Below are 17010 nucleotides of genomic sequence, written 5' to 3'. Positions count from 1 at the left end.
CTGTAACCAAACTGGACACGATGAGCGGAAGGACGAGCATCTGGAGCATTCTCATCAGCAGCTCTCCAGGAAAAGAGAAGTACTTGATCTCCCGAAAGGTCATTTTATACGATCGGACAGAAAATCCCAGGATGATACCTGAGGGGGAAGGAGAAGAAGAGTCATATTCCGTGATACATTATAGCCAAGAAGCAGTGAAGCTGCAAGTTGGTGATTCCCATAGATTTCAATGGTGGTGGCTTTGTGCATATGCATGGAGGACAGTGTCCTTGACACTGTTGGTGATCTGTCACTTGCCTTAAACATTTATTTACCTAGTGTGAATGCCGCCGTTCTCCTGAATCCGGCAATGTTTTTCTTTTTTTTCTACTCCTCTCCATTCCCGAAATATAGACTCTTCTTCCCTCTATCTAAATCTTTTATTTTAGCCAACTGGGCGGGGTCATAAAAAAGATGTTGGTATTGGGAAGAAGAGTCCATATCTCCGGAATGGAGCGGAGCAGGAACGAAAGAAAAACACCGCCGGATTCAGGAAAACAGCGGCATTTACATCAGGTAACAAAAATATGGCTTATCATTTCCCTACAGATGCCATCTGCTGAATACAATGCTGTTTATGGCAGTCTGTACTCCGTGAATGGAGCATTGAGAAGAAGATCTATGATGGATTAAAGGCTTATTCCACAAATAACTTATCCCCTATCCAATGGATAAGCTGCTGATCACTGGGGGTCTGACTGCTGGGAGCCCCAGTGATCTCGAGATAGGGGCTCTGAACCTCCGAGATCTGGACTATGCAGCCTCGTCTTGAATGGAGTGGAGGTGCACATGCTCGAAATTTGCTCCATTTTATTCTCTATGGTGCTGCCAAATGCTGTGCTAAGGTTTGCCTGCCAGGAATCGAGGCCGAGCATGGGCAAGAGTGGAGACCGAGCATGGGCAAGAGTGAAGGCCGTGCATGGGCAAGAGTGGAGACCGAGCATGGGCAAGAGTGGAGACCGAGCATGGGCAAGAGTGAAGACCGAGCATGGGCAAGAGTGGAGACCAAGCATGGGCAAGAGTGGAGACCAAGCATGGGCAAGAGTGGAGACCGAGAATGGGCAAGAGTGGAGACCGAGCATGGGCAAAAGTTAAGACCGAGCATGGGCAAGAGTGGAGACCGAGCATGGGCAAGAGTGAAGACCGAGCATGGGCAAGAGTGGAGACCGAGCATGGGCAAGAGTGAAGGCCGAGTATGGGCAAGAGTGGAGACCGAGCATGGGCAAGAGTGAAGGCCGAGCATGGGCAAGAGTGGAGACCGAGCATGGGCAAGAGTGGAGACCGAGCATGGGCAAGAGTGGAGACCGAGCATGGGCAAGAGTGGAGACCGAGCATGGGCAAGAGTGGAGACCGAGCATGGGCAAGAGTGGAGACCGAGCATGGGCAAGAGTGGAGACCGGGCATGGGCAAGAGTGGAGACCGAGCATGGGCAAGAGTGGAGACCGAGCATGGGCAAGAGTGGAGACCGAGCATGGGCAAGAGTGGAGACCGGGCATGGGCAAGAGTGGAGACCGGGCATGGGCAAGAGTGGAGACCGAGCATGGGCAAGAGTGGAGACCGAGCATGGGCAAGAGTGGAGACCGAGCATGGGCATTCAAAAGGTGATTTGTAAGCATCTATATCATACGTATATATTGTGGTTTTTGGCAGCCTGTATTCTGTAATTACAGCTTCTAGAATATGATTTTTATAATATTTAAAGTCAGAAAATGATGTGCTGTTTTTGGTAACCTGTATTCTGTGACTGAAGGGCTGAAATTTTAGTGTTTTTATGGCAGCCTGTATTCTGTAAAGGAGCATTCAGACAGGATCTATGATGCTTTTGTAGTCATTAGATTTTACACTGCTTCTGAGATGCAGTTTCTGAAGGGTATCTGTTAATTTATATAGTCATCAGAATATTGTGCTGTTTATGGTAGCCTGTATTCTGTAAATGGAGTGATATGGGATCTATGATGCTTTTATAATCAATATATGTTAAACTGTTTCTGAGAAAGCAGAAGGGAATCTGTTAGGCATTTATATTCATTAGAATGTGGTGCTGTTTATGGCAGCCTATATTCTGTGAATGGAACATTAAGAAGGGGACTCGTGCATTTATAACCAACAGAATATAATGCTGTATGTTGTAAATGGAGCAGAGAGACTTAGATCTATGATGCTTTTATAGTCATCGGATTATGTGCTGTTGTTGGCAGCCTGCATTCTGCGAATGGAGCATTTTGATGGGGATCTGTTATCCATTAATAGTAATTAGAATTTAGGGCTGTTTACTTCAGCTTGTATTCTGTAAACGGAGCACAGAGCAAGGGCTCTCTGATGCCTTTATAGTCACTGTACTATGTGCTGTTTATGGCAGCCTGTATTCCGTAAGCATTTAGACTGGGCTCTATGATGGTTTTATAGTCATCTGATTTTACATTGTTTCTGAGAATGCAGTTTTCTGATGGGAATCTGTTAGGCATATACAGTCAGCAGAATACGGTGCTGTTTATGACAGCCTGTATTCTGTGAATGGAACATAGTGCATTTATAGCCAACCAACAGAAAATATATCTGTATCCTTTAAGTGGAGCATAGAGATAGGGATTCTTTGATGCTTTTATAGTCATCGGATTATGTGCTGTTTATGGCAGCCTGTATTCTGTAAATGGAAGATTAAGAAGGAGACCCTTGGTGCCTTTCTATAACCAACCATCAGAGTATAATGCTGTATGCTATAAATGGAGCATAGAGACAAAGATCTATGATGCTTTTATAGTCATTGGATTATATGCTGGTTTTGGCAGTTTATATTCTGTAAATGGAGGATAGAGAAAGGGCTTCCTGATGCTTTTATAGCCATTAGACTAAGGGCTGTCTGTTTTTGGCAGTCTGTATTCAGTAAATGAAGGATAGAGAAAGGGCTTCCTGATGCTTTTATAGTCACCAGATTATGGGCTGTTTTTAGCAGCCTGTATTCTGTAAATGAACCATAAAGGAGGGGTTTCCCGATGCTTTTATAGCCATCAGACTAAGGGCTGTTTTGGCAGTCTGTATTCTGTAAATGAAGCATAGAGAAAGGGTTTCCCGATGCTTTTATAGACACCAGATTATAGGCTGTTTTTGGCAGCCTGTATTCTGTAAATGAAGCATAGAGGAGGGGCTTCCCGATGTTTTTATAGCCTTCAGACTAAGGGTTGTTTTTGGTAGCCTGTATTCTGTAAATGGAGGATAGAGAAAGGGCTCTCTGATGCGTTTATAGCTATCGGATTATGGGCTGTTTTTGGTAGCCTGTATTCTGCAGATGGAGCATTCAGAATGCCGTAAATATTGGATGAAAGGCAGTGGATCCCACATGTGTATGGAGAACCTCTCGGATGTAGATATCAGTGCAGAACAATATCGATTGCAGCTTTGGATGTGACTTGTGTCTGAGCTGTGATGTCATGTGAGATCATTATTACAATTGTTACATTTCCTGATGAATGAGAATCTTTGAGTTTTCTCTGTGCGCAACATTTAAGTGGCATCCTCAGATCCTCACATCCTTAGTTCCTGCTCCAAATCTCTACAGATTAAAACCAGACATAAAACGTCATAAAAAGGAGGAACTTATTCCCTGTGACGGCGTCTGAAGCGAAAGCCTCATGACTTACATAGTAAAAAGCCCATCTACAATGGAATGTCATGGGATGAGCAAGATATATTTCTCTCTAGATATATTTCATGTGTTTATTTTACACAGAGAAAGCAACAAAGAAAAAATCATTAAAATAATAAAACATAATAATAATAATAATAATAATAATAATAATAATAATAATAATAAAAAAAATAATGTTAGACAGCAGAAAATCAAATAACACTAAAATATTATAATATAAAATAATAAGAAAATAATTGAGAATAAAACTACCTAATAAATAACATAATATGATATAATAAATAATAAAATTAAATAATTCATAAATAATAAATAAATAATACTATATAGAATATTCTGACTACTCTACTACTACTATGAATATGAATACTACAGTAGTACTAATATTAATATATAGACCTGTAGGCACTCCACCTTATGAAGCCACTAAAGGCTCCCAAAAATAATGCTACAGAGGGGAACACTTTCCTAATATTAGATATGATAGCTCATGAGACAATTACATGTAGGGTACAAATGTCATACAGAAGCATAACATATAAATAGATAGATAGATATATAGATATAGGGATAGATAGACAGATAGATAGATATAGGGATAGATAGATAGATAGAGGGATAAATAGATAGATAGATAGATAGATAGATAGATAGATAGATAGATAGATAGATAGATAGATAGATAGATAGATAGATAGATAGAGGGATATAGGGATAGATAGATAGATAGATAGAGGCATAGATAGATAGATAGATAGATAGATAGATACATAGATAGATAGATAGATAGATAGATAGATAGATAGATAGATAGATAGATAGATAGATAGATAGATAGATAGATAGATATAGGGATAGATAGATAGATAGATAGATAGATAGATAGATAGATAGATAGATAGATAGATAGATAGATAGATAGATAGATAGACAGATGGAGAGATAGATAGATAGATAGATAGATAGATAGATAGATAGATAGATAGATAGATAGATAGATAGATAGATAGATAGATAGATAGATAGATAGATAGATAGATTGGCCCCCCCAATCCCCACCCTGGATATGCCCCAACCACCGTTACTACAGTCCCCACCCTGGATATGCCCCATCATAAGCCATGGACTTCCATAGCCCCCATCCTAGAAGTGCCCCCACAGCCCCCACCCTGGATGTGCCCCATCCATCCTTCCTACAGTCCCCACCCCCCATCCCACAGCCCCAGCCCCTAATGTACACTTGCTTTGGCAAAACTAATTTGTATTTGGTCCTGCCAATAAAGCTTATTTGATTTGATTTGATAGATAGATAGATAGATAGATGGATAGATAGATAGATAGATAGATAGATAGATAGATAGATGGATAGATAGATAGATAGATAGATAGATAGATAGATAGATAGAGGGATACATAGATAGATAGATAGATAGATAGATAGATAGATAGATAGATAGATAGATAGATAGATAGATAGATAGATAGATAGATAGATAGAGGGATAGATAGAGGGATAGATAGATAGATAGATAGATAGATAGATAGATAGATAGATAGATAGAGGGATAGATAGATAGATAGAGGGATAGATAGATAGATAGATAGATAGATAGATCTATCTATAGATAGATAGATAGATAGATAGATAGATAGATAGATAGATAGAGGGATAGATAGATAGATAGACAGAGGGATACATAGATAGATAGATAGATAGATAGATAGATAGAGGGATACATAGATAGATAGATAGATAGATAGAGGGATACATAGATAGATAGATAGATAGATAGATAGATAGATAGATAGATAGATAGATAGATAGAGGGATAGATAGATAGATAGATAGATAGATAGATAGACAGAGGGATACATAGATAGATAGATAGATAGATAGATAGATAGATAGATAGAGGGATAGATAGATAGATAGATAGATAGATAGAGGGATAGATAGATAGATAGATAGATAGATAGATAGATAGATAGATAGATAGATAGATAGAGGGATAGATAGATAGATAGATAGATAGATAGATAGATAGATAGATAGATAGATAGATAGATAGATAGATAGAGGGATAGATAGATAGATAGATAGATAGATAGATAGAGGGATAGATAGATAGATAGAGTGATAGATAGATAGATAGATAGATAGATAGATAGAGGGATAGATAGATAGATATATGGATAGATAGATAGATAGATATATAGATAGATAGAGGGATAGATAGATAGATAGAGGGATAGATAGATAGATAGATAGATAGATAGATAGATAGATAGATAGATAGAGGGATAGATAGATAGATAGATAGATAGATAGATAGATAGAGGGATAGATAGATAGAGGGATAGATAGATAGAGGGATAGATAGATAGATAGATAGATAGATAGATAGAGGGATAGATAGATAGATATATATAGATAGATAGATAGATAGATAGATAGATAGAGGGATAGATAGAGGGATAGATAGAGGGATAGATAGATAGATAGATAGATAGATAGATAGATAGATAGATAGATAGATAGATAAATAGAAAGAAAGAAAGAAAGAAAGAAAATGAGACCTACCCTGAAAATAAGCCCTAGCCTAATTTTTCTGGATGTTTGCAGAAGCTCGAAATATCAGCCCTACTCCAAAAATAAGCCCTAGTTGCAGTTCATAAAAAAGGTTTATTGGAATAGTGTCCGGGCAGTGATACATGTAAAAAAAACAAATAAAGATGAATTGGTAATAGGACAGATAGACCCCTTCAATAATAGAAAGCAGACCCCCCCCCCCCCCAAAAAAAAAAAGAAGAATTGCACTTAAAATACCCCAGAAGAATCAAAGCAGTGAGTTTGGAAAGTTCCAGGCAATCACACACGCGTTTTATTGCTTTGTGTTTTTTGAGTGCGATTATTCGGGGGTCTCTACCTTTCTTGGTTAAAAGCCTGCCCGCCGTATACCACAGTACAATACCGTGTATAAACAGATGAGCAAGAAATACACCGCACTGTTTAGGAGCATTGTCTGGACTTGATACACTGTATCCAGTGAGACCAAGGTTAGGCTTTGTTCACACCTTACTTTTTTGATGCTTTTTTGTGGAGGCAAAATTTACTCTTGGCAGCAAAGAAGCTGCTTACAAAGAAAAAAAAAAAATTTCGGCATTTTCACAGGGTTTTTGTCCTTCTTTATTACTTTCTTTGGTGAAAAAAACACTGGAAAAATACAGAAAGAATTGCCACCCTGAAGTTTCTGGAATCTCAGAGCTTTAATTGTTATTGTAAAAAGCAGCTTTTAATTTGCATAAAAAAGCACCAAAGAAAAATGGTGTGAACACGGCCCTAATGTGTGTTCTCACTCACTGACAGGAAGCAGCGATCTTATAGATTGTGAAAAATTAAAACTTAAAGTCCATTGGAAAGTTGTGCAACTATTGATTCTCACACGGATTACTTATTGTTAAAGCCTTTTAAGTTGCTGAAGCCCGAGGCCCCCGCACTCACCGACAATGACAGCGATGATGGTGAACAGCACAAAGCCATTCCTCAGGAGGAAACTTTTGACATCGTCCTTTGAAATGTTCTGCACCTTCTTCTTGGCCAATATGGATCGCTGGCGCACACCTTGCTGGAACCGCTCCATCCTGTTCCCAGATCTTGGGTCTTCTCCGTTACTTTTTGTCATCTGATCAGGACAAATACACCTCTCCTCCTAGTCTAATGGACGCCGGAGATTCCAGAGGAAGATCAAAGGCAGCAGGTAAGCCAGCGAGAAGAACTGTAACACAAGATGGGAAGAAGCTTTATACAGATCAGACACAAATCAGAGCTAAAGACATCCCGGGAACATCACTGAGGGATACAGAGGGGAGACTCATAGAAAGATGGATAGATAGAGGGATAGATAGAATGAATAGATAGAATAGATAGATAGATAGATGGATATAAGGATAATTAGAAAGAATAGATAGAAAGAATGGCTAAAACAAACAGATAGATAGATAATAGACAGATAGAATAATAGATAGATAGATGGATATAAGGATAATTAGAAAGAATAGATAGAAAGAATGGCTAAAACAGATAAATAGATAATAGATAGAAGAATAGATAGACAGATGGATAGAAGAATAGATAGATAAATAGACAGGATAGCTAGAAAGAAGAATAGATAGAAAGAATGGATAAAACAGATAGATAGATAGATAGATAGATAGATAGATAGATAGATAGATAATAGATACATAGAAGAATAGATAGATAGATAGATAGATAGAAGAATAGATAGATAGATAAATAGACAGGATAGCTAGAAAGAAGAATAGATAGAAAGAATAAATAGAAAGACAGATTGATAGAATAGATAGATAAATAGACTAGGATAGATAGATAGATAGAAGTATAATTAGAAATAATAGGTAGAAGAGATAGAAAGAATAGATAGATAGATAAATAGATAGGATAGATAGAAAGAATAGATAGAAAGACAGATTGATAGAAGAATAGATAGATAATAGGATAGATAGATAGATAGATAAATGGATAGGCAGATTAATAGATAGATAGATAGATAGAGGGATAGATAGATAGATAAATGGATAGGCAGATAGATAGAGAGATAGATAGATAGAGGGATAGATAGATAGATAGATAGATAGATAGATAAATGGATAGGCAGATAGATAGATAGATAGATAGATAGAGGGATAGATAGATAGAGGGATAGATAGAGGGATAAATAGATAGATAGATAGATAGACAGACAGATAATTAGAAATAATAGATAGAAGAGATAGAAAGAATAGATAGATAGATAAATAGATAGGATAGATAGAAAGAATAGATAGAAAGACAGATTGATAGATAGAAGAATAGATAGATGGATAGATAGATAGATAGATAGATAGATAGAGGGATAGATGGATAGATAGATAGATAGATAAATGGATAGATAGATAGATAGATAGATAGAGGGATAGATAGATAATAGATAGATAGATAATAGATAGATAGATAAATGGATAGGCAGATAGAGGGATAGATAGATAGATAATAGATAGATAATAGATAGATAGATAATAGATAGATAGATAGATAGATAGAGGGATAAATAGATAGATAGATAATAGATAGATAGATAATAGATAGATAGAGGGATAGATAGATAGATAGATAGATAGATAGATAGATAGATAGATAGATAAATGGATAGATAGATAATAGATAGATAATAGATAGATAGATAATAGATAGATAGATAGATAGATAGATAGATAGATAGAGGGATAGATAGAGGGATAGATAGATAGACAGATAGATAGATAAATGGATAGATAGATAATAGATAGATAGATAATAGATAGATAGATAATAGATAGACTTTGTTCAGGACTCTCTTGTTATCCCTTTAATCAGTGGAGATTTCCCGGACTTTCCCGTGGGGATGAGATGATAATTAACGTCTCCCATTATTGGACCTCAGCACATGGATATTTTGGAAAGTTCCATCCATTCATAATGTGTCTGTTCTTATGATGTAGTAGTGTCAGGATACTGTTGCCCTCCAGCTGTTATGAGACTACAACTCCCAGCATGCCCTGACAGGCACAGAGAACATCCCATAGTTTCTTCAGGAAACCACAGAGTTGTAGTGAGGAGTTTGTCACTTGGCACAGATGTGTGCTCCGTCTGCACCTGGCCTGGAGGTAATCACTCCTCACGGTCCAGTTCTTGTGCTATACCAGTTCAGCCTGATACAAAACCAATAAGCAGTAATATTAGCACAGATGCAGCAGAGCTGAACTGGACAGTTAACACTTTGCGCTTCCTCAGAGAGCTGGAGTTAGAATTGTATGGTAGATTTTACCTATATTTTGCTGTCACATCTAGATAGATACATATTTGGATATTGCAAAGTTGTGTTTGTCACTTGCAGCACTTTTCAATCTAATGCATTATTTAATGACTAAGTGGTAGCAAACTCAGCTCTGCTATGTCGGCAGTGTTATCAGCACGTTCTGGCCTCATCTGGGTCACCCACTGGCAACAGAGAGCAGATTGTATAAGAATTAGCCGCAGATTTGCAGGAATGCATGCGACTCTTTGATTCTGGTCCTAAAAAAACCTAAACAACTGATGAACGAACACTCAATGTGGGGACAATGGATCGGGTGTGTGTGTGTGTGTGTGGGGGGGGGGGGGGGTGTCATATATTGATTTTCATGACATATGACGATATAAGTAAAACTGCCATGGATGTAGCAGAGCTGATTTTGTCATTGCATGCTTCATTGTATGTGCAAATTGATTAGGAGTTTGTATAAAAGTCCAGATAACAAACCCAGCACTGCTACATCTGAGCATGTACTGTGTGGTGTCATAGCCCACTGCACTGTATACAGTAAAGAAAAAAATGAAAAAAAAAATGGAGTTCTAAAAAATTGTGAAAAACCCTCAGAATCAATAACAATGTAGCAGAAAGATATAAATATTGAACAAACCGATACAATGTATCAACAATAGCGAACGTTCCAAACAATAGCGAACATTCCAAACAATACTGAACGTTCCGCAGCTGCCGGGGGCGCACAATCAGCACATTTCCTCTTTTTGAGCACAAAATAATGGGGTTTTGGAAGCTTTGGACTCACCTTTATGTGCCGGGGGCTGGAGATGGGGCAAGGACCCTCCAAAGAGCCAGCAGAAGACTCCGAGAGGACAGAGAGGACTTAGGGCAGAAGCATGTGTCCTCCCAGTGTGTCTATGGCTTAAGACAAGGGGAGGAGACTGCCCAGCCAACTGAGAGGGGGAAAAGTTGTGTCTGAGGAGGAGACCCCGGCCTCCGCTCCTTGCATATTGATCATCCCCCCCTAAACGTTCTTTTCTTACCCCGGGTTTCACGCTTTGTCAATCTGGAATGTAAGAGACTTTCATAACGACTTGTGGATGGAGCGGCCCCGGACCTGCAGAACATGACCCAAATACTGGGAAATGCGAAACACATGAGTGCGGCCTCTCTCCATACAGCTGTAATATAATACCCCCTGTTCACTCAAATATGCAGCTCTATATGGGACTGGATGGGCCGGTTATCAGCCCTGTGCAAAAGTGGCCGCCACATGCTGCAACACAGGCTTTATAGATCTGTAATGCTGCAACATAGGCTGTATAGATCTGTAATGCTGCAACATAGGCTTTATAGAGCTCTAGTGCTGCAACATAGGCTGTATAGATCTGTAATGCTGCAACATAGGCTTTATAGATCGGTAATGCTGCAACATAGGCTTTATAGAGCTCTAGTGCTGCAACATAGGCTGTATAGATCTGTAATGCTGCAACACAGGCTGTATAGATCTGTAATGCTGCAACACAGGCTGTATAGATCTGTAATGCTGCAACACAGGCTTTATAGAGCTGTAATGCTGCAACATAGGCTGTATAGATCTGTAATGCTGCAACATAGGCTTTATAGAGCTCTAGTGCTGCAACATAGGCTGTATAGATCTGTAATTCTGCAACATAGGCTTTATAGATCTGTAATGCTGCAACATAGGCTTTATAGAGCTCTAATGCTGCAACATAGGTTGTATAGATCTGTAATGCTGCAAAACAGGCTTTATAGATCTGTAATGCTGCAACATAGGCTTTATAGAGCTCTAGTGCTGCAACATAGGCTGTATAGATCTGTAATGCTGCAACATAGGCTTTATAGAGCTCTAGTGCTGCAACATAGGCTGTATAGATCTGTAATGCTGCAACATAGGCTTTATAGAGCTCTAGTGCTGCAACATAGGCTGTATAGATCTGTAATGCTGCAACATAGGCTTTATAGATCTGTAATGCTGCAACATAGGCTTTATAGAGCTCTAATGCTGCAACATAGGTTGTATAGATCTGTAATGCTGCAAAACAGGCTTTATAGATCTGTAATGCTGCAACATAGGCTGTATAGATCTGTAATGCTGCAACATAGGCTGTATAGATCTGTAATGCTGCAGCATAGGCTGTATAGAGCTCTAATGCTGCAACATAGCTGTATAGAGCTCTAATCCTGCAACATAGGCTGTATAGATCTCTAATGCTGCAACATAGGCTGTATAGATCTGTAATGCTGCAACATAGGCTGTATAGAGCTCTAATGCTGCAACATAGGCTGTATAGAGCTCTAATGCTGCAACACAGGCTGTATAGAGCTCTGATGCTGCAACACAGGCTGTATAGAGCTCTGATGCTGCAACACAGGCTGTATAGATGTGTAATGCTGCAACATAGGCTGTATAGAGCTCTAATGCTGCAATATAGGCTGTATAGAGCTCTAATGCTGCAATATAGGCTGTATAGATCTGTAATGCTGCAACATAGGTTTTATACACTGAGTGTAGACTTTTTAGGCAACTTGTATTTTAGAGGATTTTTTATTATTGATCAACAACTATGTTCTTAATCAACCCAAAAGACTCCTAAATATCAAAGCTTAATATTTTTGGAAGTTGGGGTGGGGTTTTTTAGATTTGGCTTCTTAGGAGGATCTGTTTGTGCAGGTGACTATTACTGTGCAGAATTATTAGGCAACGTAATAAAAACCAAATATATTCCCCTCTCACTTGTTTATTTTCACCAGGTAAACCAATATAACTGCACAAAATTTAGAAATAAACATTTCTGACATGCAAAAACAAAACCCAAAAAATGAGTGACCAATATAGCCCCCTTTCTTTCTGATGACACTCAGCAGCCGACCATCCATAGATTCTGTCATTGCTTTATCTGTTTACGATCAACATTGCGTGCAGCAGCCACCACAGCCTCCAGACACTGTTCCCAGAGGTGGACTGTTTTCCTCCCTGTAGAGCTCACATTTTATGAGGGACTACAGGTTCTCTATGGGGTTCAGGTCAGGTGAACAAGGGGGCCATGTCATTATTTTTTCAACTTTTATACCTTTAATGGCCAGTCACGCTGTGGAGTAGTTGGATGCATGTTATGGAGCATTGTATTGCATGAAAATCATGTTTTTTTTTAACAATACCGACTTTTTCCTGTACCACTGCTTGAAGAAGTTGTCTTCCAGAAACTGGCAGTAGGTCTGGGAGTTGAGCTTCACTCCATCCTCAACCCAAAAAGGTGCCACAAGTTCCTCTTTGATGATCCCAGCCCATACCAGTACACCACCTCCACTTTGCTGGTGTCTGAGTCGGAGTGGAGCTCTCCGCCCTTTACTGATCCAGCCTCTGGCCCATCCATCTGGCCATCAAGAGTCACTCTCATTTCATCAGTCCATAAAACCTTTGAACAATCAGTCTTAAGATATTTCTTGGCTCAGTCTTCACGTTTTATCTGATGTCTCTTGGTCAGAGGTGGTGGTTTTCAGCCTTCCTTACCTTGGCCATGTCCCTGAGTATGGCACACCTTGTGCTTTTTGATACTCCAGTAACGTTGCAGCTCTGAAATATGGCCAAACTGGGGGCAAATGGCATCTTGGCAGCTTCACGCTTGATTTTCCTCAATTCATGGGCAGTTATTTTGCGCCTTTTTTGCCCAGCACGCTTCTTGTGACCCTGTTGGCTATTTGCCATGAAACGCTTGATTGTTCGGTGATCACGTTTCAAAAGTTTGGCAATTTCAGGACTGCTGCGTCCCTCTGCATCTCACAATTTTGGACTTTTCAGAGCCCGTCCAATCTCTCTTCTGACCCATTTTGCCAAAGGAAAGGAAGTTGCCTAATAATTAAGCACACCTTATATAGGGTGTTGATGTCATTACACCGCACCCCTCCTCATTACAGAGATGCACATCACCGGATTTACTTAATTGGTAGTTGGCTCTCAGCCTATACAGCTTGGAGTAGGACAACATGTATAAAGGTATCATGTGATCAAAATACTCATTTGCCTAATAATTCTGCACACAGTGTAGATCAGTAATGCTGCAGTTTAGGCTTGATAGAACTCTAATGCAAAAAGATGATGTCTATAAAGTGCTGTGGAATTAATACCGCCATAAAAGAGAGGGACGTAAGTACAGTACAGACCAAGAGTTTGGACACACCTTCTCATCTCTAGAACAACTGTTAAGAGGAGACTTTGTGCAGCAGCCTTCATGGTAAAATAACTGCTAGGAAACCACTGCTAAGAACAGGCAACAAGCAGAAGAGACTTGTTTGGGCTAAAGAACACGAGGAATGGACATTAGACCAGTGGAAATCTGTGCTTTGGTCTGATGAGTCCAAATTTGAGATCTTTGGATCCAACCACCGTGTCTTTGTAGAAAAGGTGAACGGATGGACTCTACATGGCTGGTTCCCACCGTGAAGCATGGAGGAGGAGGTGTGATGGTGTGGGGGGTGCTTTGCTGGTGACACTGTTGGGGATTTATTCAAAATTGAAGGCATACTGAACCAGCATGGCTACCACAGCATCTTGCAGCGGCGTGCTATTCCATCCGGTTTGCGTTTAGTTGGACCATCATTTATTTTTCAACAGGACAATGACCCCAAACACACCTCCAGGCTGTGTAAGGGCTATTTGACTAAGAAGGAGAGTGATGGGGTGCTACGCCAGATGACCTGGCCTACACAGTCACCAGACCTGAACCCAATCGAGATGGTTTGGGGTGAGCTGGACCGCAGAGTGAAGGCAAAAGGGCCAACAAGTGCTAAGCATCTCTGGGAACTCCTTCAAGACTGTTGGAAAACCATTTCCGGTGACTACCTCTTGAAGCTCATCAAGAGAATGCCAAGAGTGTGCAAAGCAGTAATCAAAGAAAAAGGCGGCTACTTTGAAGAACCTAGAATATAAAGCCCACTTTACACGTTGCAATTAGTTGTACAATCGCATTTGCGATGTGACACGCCCAGGTTGCATACGGGATCTTATGAGATTGCACGTTGGTCGTTCATTTGCTGTCACACGTGCGTTAGTAGTCTATGTTAAATTGGTCAATTTTGTGTGCGATCCTTTAGATCATGTGATCTGTGACGTATGCATTGGGCACCTTTTTTTTTTTTTTAATTTATTGACTTGCCAAGCGTGTGTAATGTGTAGGGATGCGTTTTTACTATGTCATCTGCCATTCAGCTCTGCTACATGGCCGCTGACAGCAGCCACAGACAGCCATGTAGCAGAGCTGAATGGCAGATGACAGCAGACACAGACAGAGCCGCACTGTCAGAATGAACTCGGGTGAACTTCACCCGACTTCATTGTGATGCTGCGGCTCTGTCTGTGTCGCGCCCTGATTAGCGGTCACCTGTGAAGGACTCACCGGTGACCGCTAATCTCCTAAGTTACTGAAGTTAGCAGCCCTCTCTCATACTCACCGATCCCCGATCCCCGGCACTGCACGGCGTTCACACTGCTCCGGCGGCTTTTACTGTTTTGAAAAAGCCGGTCGCCCATTAAACAATTTCGTATTCCCTGCTTTCCCCGCCCACCGGCGCCTATGATTGGTTGCAGTGAGACACGCCCCCACGCTGAGTGACAGGTGTCTCACTGCACCCAATCACAGCAGCCGGTGGGCGGGTCTATACTGTGTAGTGAAATAAATAATTAAATAATTAAAAAAAACGGCGTGCGGTTCCCCCCAATTTTAAAACCAGCCAGATAAAGCCATACGGCTGAAGGCTGGTATTCTCAGGATGGGGAGCTCCACGTTATGGGGAGCCCCCCAGCCTAACAATATCAGCCAACAGCCGCCCAGAATTGCCGCATACATTAGATGCGACAGTTCTGGGGCTGTACCCGGCTCTTCCCGATTTGCCCTGGTGCGTTGGCAAATCGGGGTAATAAGGACTTATTGGAAGCCCACAGATGCCAATAAGTCCTAGATTAATCATGTCAGGCGTCTATGAGACACCTTCCATGATTAATCTGTAAATTACAGTAAATAAACACACACCCGAAAAATCATTTATTAGAAATAAAAAACACAAACATATACCCTGGTTCACCACTTTAATCAGCCCCATAAAGCCCTCCATGTCCGGCGTAATCCAGGATGCTCCAGCGTCGCTTCCAGCGCTGCTGCATGGAGGTGACCGGAGCTGCAGAAGACACCGCCGCTCCTGTCACCTCCACACAGCTAATGAACACAGCCGCGCGATCAGCTGCTGTCACTGAGGTTACCCGCTGTCACTGGATCCAGCGGTGGCCGCGGGTAACCTCAGTGACAGCTCAGCTGATCGCGCAACTCACCTCAGTTGCTGCGTGGAGGTGATAGGAGCGGCGGTGAGTAGCGCGATCAGCTGAGCTGTCACTGAGGTTACCCGCGGCCACCGCTGGATCCAGTGACAGCGGGTAACCTCAGTGACAGCAGCTGATCGCGCGGCTGTTTTCATTACCTGCGTGGAGGTGACCGGAGCGGCTGTGTCTTCTGCAGCTCCTGTCACCTCCATGCAGCAGCGCTGGAAGCGACGCTGGAGCATCCTGGATTACGCCGGACATGGAGGGCTTTTTAGGGCTGATTAAAGTGGTGAACCAGGGTATATGTTTGTGTTTTTTATTTCTAATAAAGGATTTTTTCGGGTGTGTGTGTTTATTTACTGTAATTTACAGATTAATCATGGAGGGTGTCTCATAGACGCCTGACATGATTAATCTAGGACTTATTGGCAGCTATGGGCTGCCAATAACTCCTTATTACCCCGATTTGCCAACGCACCAGGGCAAATCGGGAAGAGCCGGGTACAGTCCCAGAACTGTCGCATATAATGTATGCGGCAATTCTGGGCGGCTGTTGGCTGATATTGTTAGGCTGGGGGGCTCCCCATAACGTGGAGCTCCCCATCCTGAGAATACCAGCCTTCAGCCGTATGGCTTTATCTGGCTGGTTTTAAAATTGGGGGGAACCGCACGCCGTTTTTTTTAATTATTTAATTATTTATTTCACTACACAGTATAGACACGCCCACCGGCTGCTGTGATTGGGTGCAGTGTGACACCTGTCACTCAGCGTGGGGGCGTGTCTCACTGTAACCAATCATAGGCGCCGGTGGGCGGGGAAAGCAGGGAATACGAGATTGTTTAATGGGCGGCCGGCTTTTTCAAAACAGTAAAAGCCGCCGGAGCAGTGTGAACGCCGTGCAGCGCCGGGTATCGGGGATCGGTGAGTATGAGAGAGGGGGATAGACTGACATGGACAGAGAGTGAGGGACAGAGATAGTGACTGACTGACAGAGATTAGTGACTGACAGACATTGTGAGGCTTTTCAGCTGCGCTCTGAAGAAGACCTTTTATAAGCTGCGGTGCAGAGCGCACACCTGCGCACATAGCATCAGACACCAAAATCGTATGAGGGATGTCACACGTTACAATTCACTAGGTTCGTGCA

General features: G+C 41.2%; 1 protein-coding gene across 1 annotated transcript in view; it reads right to left on the bottom strand.

Moving 5' to 3' along the window:
• Window positions 1–10455, bottom strand: part of SLC1A3 (solute carrier family 1 member 3) — a 109183-nt gene extending 98728 nt beyond the window's left edge. Inside the window, exons 1-3 of the mRNA XM_075328573.1 lie at window positions 10334–10455; window positions 7188–7461; window positions 1–138 (exon numbers count right to left, since the gene is read on the bottom strand). Of these exons, the coding sequence (XP_075184688.1) occupies window positions 1–138; window positions 7188–7368 (319 nt within the window). The 5' untranslated portion in view covers window positions 7369–7461; window positions 10334–10455. The remainder of the gene's footprint in view (window positions 139–7187; window positions 7462–10333) is intronic.
• Between the last annotated feature and the right edge of the window lie 6555 nt (window positions 10456–17010).

This window comes from Anomaloglossus baeobatrachus, chromosome 1 (assembly GCF_048569485.1).
Source record: "Anomaloglossus baeobatrachus isolate aAnoBae1 chromosome 1, aAnoBae1.hap1, whole genome shotgun sequence".
Lineage (NCBI taxonomy): Eukaryota > Metazoa > Chordata > Amphibia > Anura > Aromobatidae > Anomaloglossus > Anomaloglossus baeobatrachus.
The sequence above is the reverse complement of the archived record's forward strand: the minus strand, read 5'-3'. Positions and strand labels throughout refer to the sequence as shown.